Raw genomic sequence first — 11,711 nt, 5'->3', positions numbered from 1 at the left:
TAGTTCTGACAAAATGCCCGACTATCTGAGTATATAAGTTGAATTAACTAGACAACAGACAAGTCGAAGATAATATAGGACACCTATAGAGTGCGCACCGCCTCGTAATCGGTTTCCTTTGTGAATTGAATTTTCATATTTTTGCTTCAATTTCCTGTTAGTCTAAGTTCGTCAATGCATTAAAGAAGAAGCAACATGCAATCAAGAACACCAAGCGGTGGTTGTTTGCGATTTATGTGAGGGTCAACAAACACACGAGAGTTACTGTGCGAGTATGAGCTCTGTTAGGTTTCTGTGGGAAAGGGCCAGTTAGGCGGCTCGGGACATTCCAAGTCAACGGAACGCTCTTCGAACATCTGTGGTACTAGCGCGAACTGAAGTCCTCGAAAACGTCACTCGTAATTTTTGTTTGCTTTGAGCGGATCTTGACGCTAACGCAAGAGGAAGTACTGAACGCAAAACTAATCTTTCCTGCTGACTTGATGGAAAGCGCGGAGTGTAATGAAGTGAATCGGTCTCAAAACTAGCCCCCGATATCAAGGAAGCCTCCTACTATGCTCAGCGAGTGTTGTGAAATTTTCATGAAAATTGCTTTTGTCCGTGATTCTTTATTTACGACTTGGTGTATGAGTAGACAAACGCTAAAATAGCATAAGTTGGTAACTAGAAAAATTCTAACGTCTGCTGAGTAACAGAGGACAGTCATTGTTATATTATGATGTAGGAACGACTCAATTGTAGAACATGACCTAACTAAACTGCAGACTTATGTTGTAGGTTATCTTACGTGTCTTATTCGTGTTCTTTATGTTGCTGTGTATTGTTGATATTTTGTTCACTGCCTTTTTTCAAGTTTAACTGCAATTATATTTCATCGTAGTGTATTTGACAGGATGTGAGTGCGGAACTATATGTACAATAAGATTCTACTACTGTTTACGTATGTAAGTAGTTGCTAAAGCTTTATTTTTGTCCACAGTAGGCCACGATGGACGAAATCATATCAGGTCTCAGCAGCGAGCTGAGTATTACCCAGGCTCCGTGCGCCGCTACGATATCTGCCGAAAGGTTTGCTCAAATGCGTAAAATTAAAACATCACTACCTGTACGACAGGAATTACGGCGACAGCAGTTTCTCGAGAGACAAAAAGAGAAGCGGTAATTCACTTTGATCCTCATGATACTTCACGCATTAAAACATAAATTAAAGCGCAGAACCACTCCAAGATATACGTAGGCTAGCCAGAAGTCATATTGTCAGAGCCATATTGTTGCTCTGCGATCTATTATGGCTGTTGCCTTTACGGTGAACAGAGAATTCAATCTAAAAGTTAATGTTCTTTATCTTTCAAAATAAACAGGCTCTAGTTACATTGAGAGGAACATGGCAACATTCTAATGTATTACCTGTTCGCGAAGGTATGACGGGTTTCTTCATGCTCGCGGTCTTGCCACTGGAGTATTTGGAGCGAACGAATCCCTACCAGGCAATGGCTTAAAGACAGATAAGGAATCCGGAGTTTATAAGTCTGGGAACGTAGCAAGAGCTTGTATAGATGCCGGTACCGATGAGGATGATACTGACTCCGAGATAAGCCGTCCCCGGAGACCTCCGAGGTAATTTGACGATCAACTTAATGTATATCACATGTCAGAGACATATGATGTCATACGGTTAATGATTTAGTTGTATTTTTTTAAGCAGTAATTAACCTGAGAAGTATTTTATATTTAGATATAGAAAATGACAGAACGTATAGTATAAAAGCATCCTTTTGCATTTCTCAATTGATTAATCCATTTGTTGATACAATTTTTCAGAACGAACCTATATTAATAATTACTTTACATAATTTATTTTTTATTGATGCCTTTCTAACATTATTATATTATATGGTAACATCTTTCATACTGTGGAACAGGTCATATCGTAACCAGCTGATGCAGTCCGAATGGCTGGTTGAAGTTCCGCCAGATCTGGAACGCTACCTGATCGTGCTGTGCCCTAAAGGAAAAAGAGGACTTCTCATTGCATCAAGGGGTGTTACAAAACTATACGCTCGCAATGGCTTCAACTTCATGACTTTTGCTTCGAATCTACCTGGTTAGTCAATCACCTCTCTTGCATCCTATGCGATGCTTTTGCCTAATTTTTTGGAAATGTGCCTAATATAGAAAACCTAATCGCATTTCCAAATTCAAGCTGAACTATTGTTGTTTACATTACTGTTGAGAGACTGTTAAGTTAAGAGACATAATGTCTATAAAAATTCACTAAAATCGTGGCTCGGTTGAATTCTCTCAAGCAATGTAATTAACGAACAGGGTGTGCCCTTTAAATTTATCTGCGGACGGCTCTCTTGTTAGGTGGCCTATTTGAAGTTGGCTGCAAAAGTTCAAACTGCTAAGTGTATATTAGAAATAGTGTTTTCATTGTATGAATCATATTTCCTAATGTTCAGAAGGTCTTTTCATAATTAAAAGTATTGTTCCGAACAAGTAGATAAGAGATTTACATAAAAAATATACGCGAAAACTATTTTAAATAGTGCGCTGTGATTTTAACATTATTTTCTTTTGTAATTTCGTCACGCAGGAGGAAGCTCGAATGGCGGCCGACAATCAAACTGGAAACCGAATGAGTTCACCATACTTGACATCGTTTATAATGATGCATCGAAAACCTGCTTCATACTCGATCTTATTTACTGGCGATCCAGGCCGTATTATGATTCCGTAACAGCTTTTCGTTTCTTCTGGTTAAAGACACAATTTGCGGAATGCGAAACAGAACTTACATTCAAAGAAAGAAAGGTATCTCCCTTCGTTTATCAACCTCTGAGTTTGTGTCGTGTTACAACGAATAGTTTTATTGTGGGAACGCATCAACTAATGTTGATGCCTGTTGTTATCATAGAACAATACTCTCATAAAGAAATGTTTTGAGTTTTACATATGATACTGCGGCTTGGTTACGCATTGTTTAGGACAACACTTATAACAACTAACAACCTGTCTGTCAATGCATTCAACAACTGCTTGTTCGTTGACACTTTGTTATTTGAATAGGTGAAGCTTGAAGTAGTGCCTTTTTACGAATGGGAGCCTCAGACGATTCAAAGCCTGCTGTGCCGCGATGAGCCGCCATTTATAACACCTATTGAAGTTGATGGAATTCTGTTCTATCATTCCGAGGGTCACTACATTCCGGTAGGTTATCACTTGGTGGAACCGTTCATGTACCCTTTGTACCGATAATTATTGAAGAAACGTTGCTACAGATATCGACATCAAATGCTCGCTTGTAAGTTATTAGAAAAGTAAAAAACAAGCCAAACACAATATCGAATATCGTGATAATCTGAGTTTTTTTTTTACTTCATCGTCCCTTTAAGTAAAAGGGATAATTTGCTCAAATAATTGTTGTTTACCTGACTAAATCTGAATGTTTATAACACCATGCAAATAATGTAGTCTAACAACTTCAAAGAAAATTTCCAGTTAATCACAACCTGTAGATAACATCAGTCAAATTCGATTTGTCTGTTTTTGTTGAAGGGAATCTGCCCACTCGTGGGTTGGCTGAAACCTTATATGTGTGTGGAGGTGTTGCATATCGAGGTACATCCCCGGTTCTTCATAGAGCGTCCACAGGAATACACCAGCCTCAAAGACAAAATGGAACAGAAAGAGAAGGGAAAGAAGGAAAAAGCTCGACAAAAGAAAGCTACTTTACCTACTGATGTGATGGAGACATTCACAGAGAATCAATAAACACCCTAATCAATCTTACAGGGCAACATTGTGCTAGATAGGGGACTAGAACCGGTCAGTTACTTCGATGGGAGCAAGTTTACTAGCCTGTGCTGTCTTTTGTAACTTTTCATGTAATACAAGAGAAGAACTGGAATTTCAACAGTCCGAGCGCTTCCACTATCGACTATTTCCTTAATGTACATATGTATGTGTGTAAATCGCTAATGTAATTCTTATGATTGCCATTATCATAGTTAGTCCCTCCTAGAAGCGTTTCGGCATTTACTATCACGTTTAGATTGCGCAATTTTGTCTAACACGATAGTTGATAATTGCACTAGCGAAGTATAATCATTCGATGTTAGGAAATTGTGTTGGAAGTTGCTTTTCCTTCTATTCGAGCTTCTTTCTCTATCTGTATGCGACCTGTCTTAAAGCAGCTTTATCAATCTTGAACACCGTGGAACTAGCCATACACTAAGCGTAGCTCGATTACATAGTAAAAATGAATACATTGATGTACGCTAGATAAAGTCTCTTATGTTATCTACGTGTATTTTGTTAACTTTCTTTTCAATACAATCTGATATGAATGGTACATATAAACACTCACATCATTGTCAACTAGACTGAAAAGAGCGAAAGAAAGGTTTCTCAGTATAGTCTTCTTGTTTCTTAACTGATTTATTGGTTATTTTCTATTTGGACTGCTACGGTTCCCGTTCAACAGACGGCTAAAGATAAGGCCGTTTGTTCTACCAAACGTCATATATAACTGTCTTTCTTCCGGTGGTTTTTTTTTCTAAGAAGAACAAACCTTTTCAATTCTTTGTTTGACTAACAACAATTTCTAACAGACTCTCTAACTCTAGTAAGGGACACACATAAGATATGTGCACCTTTTTCTTGCAGAGTATATATAATTCAATTCATGTGTTTTGAACTTCGCCGTTCTCTACAACAACATGCCATGCACATTGAATTCGTACAGGCGGATGTTGCAAATTCGTTCGCCCACTAGATACCTTTCTGTTGATGAAATTCACATGCCCGTATATGCTATCGTAAAACTCATAGCCCACTGTAACATATATGTAATACATAAAGCCAACATTTAAATAGCAATTAAAGCTTGAATCGTCCTTAACAATTTTTTCTCATACTGCGCATAACAGAATGCCTCTGGATACTCCTGTGCTCCAATAAAAACTTGATCAAAATTCTTCTGGATCAACTCTGTTGCATAAGCAGTACCAGTAAAGTTTAGAGTGTAAAAAGCCTCCGCTTCAAGAAAATATTAGTCTCACACTGGAAATGCAATTTAACACATAATGACTCTATGATTGGCCGGCGCCGTTTTACGCGAATATATATGGATGGGGCTGTATCCTATAATTGCTATTGATATTAAAATAGCAAATAAATTCCGTCTAAGTGAACAAGCATGTGGCTAATATTTAGCGTGACTATGCGAATGACTCAAGACGTAAGGTAGAAACTTGCCGAGTACATCACATAACAAGTAACAGTAAATCATTATGTCATTGTGTATATGTACCTATAACTGCTCTACAGTGCGATCACATACATCACATTTGTACCGTGTTCGAAAGTGGACAGGCAGAGAGATGGAAATAGTTTGAGAGCGTCTGCAGAGGTGATGAGTTCACAAATGTCACAACGCTTCCTTTTTCTTTTTTTTTTTTTTTTACTAATTCTGTATTATCCGTCGTTTCTCATTCGCACGAACTTTGCACACCCTTTGGTTGGTATCCAGTGAAGCGATGGAATAAACACACAGATGTAAATGACCCTGTAGAACAGAAACAACCATTTGCACGGTTCGACAACCGTCTTCTAATCATAAAGGTAGCAATACCTCAAAAAAATCTAATCCTACATATTCGCAGTTTAGGTCCTAGCATCCAATTAACTATAGACATTGACAGTATTCGGCAGTATTTTTCTATTAGGCGATCTAAGAAGCTAGTGTGATCTGCTTAAGAACATTTTCAAGCCGGTTGCGATCCTTCTCACTGAGTTTAATGCTATTTTTACAGTCTCGATCGATCAACTCGCTCCAGGTGATCGGTTGACGCCCGTCGCTCCAGCCCATGTAGGTGACGGCGTCGAGAGTAATCTTGCGAAATTTCGGCTCCACATCCTCGCTGAGGTAGAAATCATACAGAGGCTGGAATTATAAGCCATAAATAAATATTGATCGATCGGAAATTAAACCGTCAGTTCGGGTTAAATGTTTGTTTGCTCGGCGAATGCATAATTGCAAAAGCTATATATGACCAGTGATCAAATAAGCGCATTCTCCATCTGAATAAGTAAGCATGCATAAACCCTTTGTGGACCATCGTTGGTAATAAAGATTCGAGATTGTCTTCGTTGAAACATTCAATATGATTCAGCCTTAACAGACTAACCAACACCCGATTACGAATGTCTTCTGTTTATCGGTGAAACCAAAAAAGTGTGTAAACAGCGAAGCTGTTAAATGGACTTAAAATTTAAACGAAACTTGGACGTATACTATAATCGAATTATGGCAACGTGAATAGGTAGCTTGACAAAGATCGACAGAGTAAAGCGTGTTGTCACGCAGGCTATACTCGTCTTGAACGCAAAAAAACAAGCAGTAGATACAATGTGAACTTACATGTTGCGACAGCTGATCCAAACAAATGGATGATTCCTCTGAAAGTTTTGCCTCAACGTGTTGAAGTTCATTACAGTTGCGCATTTTCGCGTAATCCATAGCAACCATTGCAGCGAGCCATTCACCGAGGTCGCCATCTTCAAAACCGTAAGTAGGGTGGATACCTACCGCTGGAATGTATGCCGGGTGATCTTTTGACACCTCCTGGGCGATGAACCTTCCCAGGTACCTACAAGTTGGACGGACGCCATAAAGACGCATTCATGCTATTCGTATCTTTAGTAACACATATATTGAAATAGAGAGAACATGAAAAATCAGAGCATTTATAAATGGTCGTAGAACAGAACTGAGACTATAACTAGACTAAAGATGGTCCTTTGAACATTGTCTAAAAGCAATCGATATCCAGAGATGAACGTGCCGAAACCATGTTGAACAGCGATCGGTTCTTAATAAATATAGCAAGGTTCGGACGCGCTCTACGCTGCCCGGCTATACAATGACTACAGAAATACTTGAATGGCTACCTAGCTCCATTTATACAGCAACGTCGTGCTAATGAGAACTCCCCAAACTTAATGATGCTCGCGATTTCACTCTTTCGTGGGAACTGCCTATCTGCAGTTGGAGCTTTTAGCGTGCTCACCGCTGCTAGGGCGCAAGCTCGAGGAAATGTGAGCGAATCTGCAGGTGCGTTGGCTAACAGGGACAAACGATGCATGTAAATAAAAAGAACAATAAAAACGACAACAATTCAGAGAATGAACTGAAATTAAATGTTTTTTGGTTTACTCCGACAGAATGCTAACCTGTCTAGACAAACATTCCAGGTATTTTATGCGGCTACGTAATAAAACTTGGTCTCTTCGTAGGGTCTGTGGTTCCATTTAGTTACCAGACCACTTTCAACTAGTGGATACTGGTACGACGTAAAGAACAAAAACGTATCTGAAGGTCGTACTGAAGTTCGCTTAATCGCCAATGATACAAAAGAAAGCAATTGTACGAGTAATGTTGCTAGGCGACTAGTGATTTCGCTAAGAGCAAATTCGTATCTACTTTAATATTTAGCATATGTATTACTGCTACCAGAATAAATTATGGAACTATAGTTCTTGGTAGAAGACTGTAGATTAAAAAAATGTTTCGGACGAAAGAATTGTAGAATAGAAACAGTGTTTTTACATAAAGTGTTTTTAAGGACAAACTGCGGGGCGTTTTAGATGAAAATAATTATATGTTAAACGAGGTATTTCAAATGATTCATCTGCAGATGCATAAAAGTACCACGAATGTCGACGACGACTCGGGTCTGCTCTCCTTGTTGGCTGTAGTCTGGGTCGCCTCGAAAAGTAACCTCTGTCGCTTTCTTATGTCTGGCACGTTTAACCGTTTTGTGACCATGCTGCAGGATCCGATACTGAAGAATAGATTCCGATATCGGTTTCATCATTCGGATGTCCACCTGGTGGAAGCAGAAAATGCGTTTCTACATTAGAATAGATTATATATTATCAAGAAACCACGTACTTAATAGTCTAGCTTAGCATATACATCAACAGAGAAATCTTCCTTTTCTTCTATTGACTATTTTGCCATTCCAAACAACGCGATGCTAACTGTCGATGATACTTTTTCATTTAAAAAATCAAACACTAAAAACGAATAGGTAAAAAAAACGGATTAATCTTCTTCCGTTTATGTTTCTTAATTTTTGGCAGAAGGAAAGCGCTTCAGGAGGTACCTAGATTTTTGATCCAGTTACCTTGGGAGTGATGTTACTGTTCTGGGAAGGTAAAGGCTTTTCTGCGGACGGCACTGTCGACGGAAATATAGAAGCGGCCGTTCCGGTTTCCTGAGACGCCGCCTGATCTCGTCGCCCTCCGTTATGGCGCGCTGGTGCCCGTCTTTTGCTTTTTCCACTCATTTTACTGCGAGATTGAAAAAAAAACATCCTATTATATTCGATTACGATCGGTTGAATTGTAGGCTATGTATAATTGGGTCGTAAAAATTTTCTAATATGTATACAGGGTGCCGCACCTAAACTGGGACACACTTTAGCAGTGTCTTTGTCGTGAGAAGGACGCGTTCATCCGCTACTCTTAGTACTAGAAGGAAGCTTGTTCCTTTTTAGAACAAAAAAATAAACCTTTCATGGTGAAAAACAATGTGTCGTTTTTCTTTAAGTAACTTAAGCAAAAAAAGGTAATTACCCAGTCTCTTCGCACTGGACGAACCCTCACCAAATCAAAAACATAACTTTTTGCTCGGAATAGATGGTTTACATGATTGCTGGTTTTATGTGACTTCTGAGGGATCCGAGGCATACTTCTATGAGGCAGTCTCCACACTATATTCAATAGATTTTAGATTTAAAGCACTCAAAAATATACCAAAATGGCTTGCAAGATAATTTTTGTTACAAGGATTAATGGCCATGTGGAGAAAGTAAATTAATCTTGTGTCAATTGGGCCGTATAGGTAAGTTTCAAATGTTAATTTTTTTAAGACTTTTTGCGCTTTTTGCTTTTCAGGTATTTTTAAAATCTTGCACTTTTAGAACTCTTGGCCTGCTATCAGCCTAGAAGTTAGTTCTGCAGGAATTTGTCGTATACAGCGCGTCTGAGCGACATGTTACCGAGGTTGCCTTTATCAATATCATTGGACACGCGGTTAACAATAAAGACTTCTTTGCAGATGAACAAAATGATATTTATAGGAAGTAAAATAACTAGTTAGTGGTTTAAAAACCAAATCAAAGCTGTACTATGGTGAATAGCGATGATGTTAAATAAACGTGAACTTCAGGAATTACTTTTTAAGACATATGTGCTATAAGTAATTCCGTTGCACTCTCTGTTGCTATTTAGATACAGTTTTAAAAATAAAATATGAGAAAAATTCTCAATTTAAATGCCATATTTTGTATACTGAACGTAGAGTAGTGATAGCAGAGATATCAGTTCTCACTCTATTTATTGATACACATTAAAAATTTTAGTATGACTATTATCAAATTAATAGTAGTAATAACTTAGTAGTAATTACAGTTATAATACTCACTCTATGGAATTTTAGAAACTTTACGTTAGAAAGAAGTGTACATATCTAGTGGACAAATCTATTATTACAATCTACAAAATACGCAATTACATATTGTGCGCGAAGTACACATTAAACATGGTTATAGTTAGATGTTTTTAATTAATTTAATCACATACTTATAAGCAACAATATTTTTTCCTCTAATGAATATGCCAAATTTTTCATTTCTAAAAATATTTACCTCCGAAGGACTGTTAAACAGATGATAGTACCTCAGTGGTTTCTATTCCCGTTTACAAATATGAAAAAAGAATTCAGCGTCATTCGCTTCCAATGGGCGTAATGCTCTACTCTGAATGAACGTTGATAGGAGAACGGCGAGCCTAATTCATTTCGTCTTTGACGAAAAAATTAAAATGAATATATCCTTTGTGAAATTAATGGAAGCTTTCGGCAGAATGAATTATCTATTAATTTAATTGACAGCTTTCAATGAACACTTTCGTCTCTACAGATATGAATTCACGGCTCATAAATCGGCGCTTACCGATAATTCTTCAATGTATTTCATCTATTCACACTTGCTGGTAGTTATCAAAATACTACACACATACAGGTCAACAACGCAGCACTTCAAAATCAGAGAAAGTACACAGAAGTATTAAAAAACTTTGCGTCCAAAATCAATATTTCTAAGTTTCGTCACAACAACGACCACGCATTGGACGGGATCATTTTCAGTGCAGGCGACAGCACCTAAATTGAATGGGCAAATGATTCCTACTTAAATAGAGAATTTCTTTTTTTTTTTTCAAATTTCTAGTGCTTCACGACAGAATCCATTTGTAACAATAAGCCATAATACATGCCACCGTCAACTCACCCTTGGCTGAAAAGGGGTAACAGAACATAAACGACTAGCAATTAGCCGTTACGGTCACACCAGTCGCAATACAGCACGCTACCAAACACCAGAGACAGTTCGCAATTACCGCCGGATCTCAAATGCGAAACGCACAAAATAGTAGTGCACTCTACCGAATCAAAAATGTGTGCTGAATAATAAGCAAGACGAAAGACTCATCGGAGAGCTGGTCGCTTGCACCGGTTTACTTGTTAGAAGTGCATGAACGTATGTGTGGATGATGGAACGGGCGGATGAACGTCCAACACCTGTTAATGGAGCATAGGTAAAGTAATGTCGCACACGATGACTTGTTTACGAAACTAAGAACGAGAAATTTTTAATAATAGTTAAAATAATCAAGAAGTACGAAATTTAGTTTTTCTATAGGAATTATATTGGGAAATTTCTCTGCGTACCACACGGAATAAGCCTACTTTATTGATACTTTCTAATACTTGAACGCAGGTTAGTAAATAGATCCATTATTGAATTGATATAAACATACTACAAACCGAAGCTACTTTCTAAATTTGCTAAAGCTCGAGAGGCCCTTTACTATACCTAGGTATGATGTAGTATATTCCAAAAGCATAGAAATCCATCATTGCCTTTGTTATCTCAATACGTGTTTGTCACCTTTCTCTAAACAAGACCAGCTCCTGCACGAGATATGAAGGGATTGCTCTGTGGGATGCATAATAAAGCGAGACGCTACACAGGGAAACAATCTGTGATTACAAGTATCGCGATTACAAGTATAAACTCCGTTGGCACTAGCGAGTGCCAATGGAGCTTATACTTGAGAATAAATATATCTAAGAAATTAATCGAAATTTTAGTAAAAGCCAAAGTAAGAAGAGAAACGACATGTCAAACATAATCATTAGTTGGCAATGATATTCGAACAGGCAAATCACGCTGGTAAATGACCTAGACGTTTTCGCGTATCCTACAGTTTAGTATCTACATATAGCGTCTATTGTTTTCTTGATCAAAAATAAACTAAAATTTAATTAGCACTTCTACAACTTATTTGATACCTATTATAGGAGTGTTCCTGTCCGACGTCTATATGCTTCATGTACAACAATTACTATAAACACTATAGGATGCGACCAAGTTAACCGTGAAACTTAGAGACGCTAGTCGCTATCACTTTGCAGTAAGTTCACCTATTATTTGAAACATACGAGTATTCAGCTATCAGAGTCGACAGTCGCACTGCGGTTCTTACTAAGCGCCTCATTATTGTTCATTAGCGATTGCTAGTTCTATCTTGTATGTAATGATGGACAGCTAAAGCAGATTGTTAAAGAGCACGTTCAACAC

The 11,711-nt window shown here is 38.0% G+C and overlaps 2 protein-coding genes across 11 annotated transcripts; one reads left to right on the top strand and one right to left on the bottom strand.

Moving 5' to 3' along the window:
- Positions 1–43: 43 nt before the first annotated feature.
- Positions 44–3,792, top strand: Snup (snurportin-1). Of its 9 annotated transcripts, none has more exons than XM_022810109.2 (7): positions 44–596; positions 983–1,158; positions 1,420–1,617; positions 1,923–2,104; positions 2,597–2,814; positions 3,070–3,210; positions 3,559–3,792. In XM_022810109.2, exons 1-7 carry the CDS (start codon positions 555–557, stop codon positions 3,772–3,774), a joined length of 1,173 nt encoding a protein of 390 aa, XP_022665844.1. In that variant the 5' UTR covers positions 44–554; the 3' UTR covers positions 3,775–3,792. The 9 variants fall into 9 exon arrangements, with proteins under 9 accessions (XP_022665844.1, XP_086849610.1, XP_022665850.1 ...); XM_086993484.1 differs by having other exon boundaries at positions 48–561; positions 980–1,158; XM_022810115.2 differs by having other exon boundaries at positions 48–567.
- A 609-nt stretch (positions 3,793–4,401) lies between these two features.
- LOC111252368 (uncharacterized) lies at positions 4,402–10,645 on the bottom strand. 2 transcript variants are annotated; one of them, XM_022810120.2, is made up of 6 exons: positions 10,359–10,645; positions 8,193–8,358; positions 7,715–7,892; positions 6,955–7,126; positions 6,425–6,653; positions 4,402–5,947 (listed from the first exon to the last, which is right to left on the bottom strand). In XM_022810120.2, exons 2-6 carry the CDS (start codon positions 8,352–8,354, stop codon positions 5,735–5,737), a joined length of 954 nt encoding a protein of 317 aa, XP_022665855.1. In that variant the 5' UTR covers positions 8,355–8,358; positions 10,359–10,645; the 3' UTR covers positions 4,402–5,734. The 2 variants fall into 2 exon arrangements, with proteins under 2 accessions (XP_022665855.1, XP_086849611.1); XM_086993485.1 differs by lacking the exon at positions 10,359–10,645 and adding an exon at positions 10,023–10,182.
- Between the last annotated feature and the right edge of the window lie 1,066 nt (positions 10,646–11,711).

Source organism: Varroa destructor, unplaced genomic scaffold (genome assembly GCF_002443255.2).
Source record: "Varroa destructor unplaced genomic scaffold, Vdes_3.0 BEIS01000006.1, whole genome shotgun sequence".
NCBI lineage: Eukaryota > Metazoa > Arthropoda > Arachnida > Mesostigmata > Varroidae > Varroa > Varroa destructor.
The sequence above is the reverse complement of the archived record's forward strand: the minus strand, read 5'-3'. Positions and strand labels throughout refer to the sequence as shown.

Bases quoted from the DNA above. Each gene is read 5' to 3' on its own strand.
- Snup (XM_022810109.2), top strand. From the start codon at position 555: ATGCTCAGCGAGTGTTGTGAAATTTTCATGAAAATTGCTTTT. The intron at 597-982 runs GTCCGTGATTCT...TGTCCACAGTAG, and splicing joins TTTTCATGAAAATTGCTTTT to GCCACGATGGACGAAATCAT. The intron at 2,815-3,069 runs GTATCTCCCTTC...TTATTTGAATAG, and splicing joins TTACATTCAAAGAAAGAAAG to GTGAAGCTTGAAGTAGTGCC.
- LOC111252368 (XM_022810120.2), bottom strand. From the start codon at position 8,354: ATGAGTGGAAAAAGCAAAAGACGGGCACCAGCGCGCCATAACGGAGGG. The intron at 7,893-8,192 runs GTAACTGGATCA...TGCTTCCACCAG, and splicing joins ACAGTAACATCACTCCCAAG to GTGGACATCCGAATGATGAA. The intron at 6,654-6,954 runs GTAGCCATTCAA...TCCAACTTGTAG, and splicing joins TGCTGTATAAATGGAGCTAG to GTACCTGGGAAGGTTCATCG.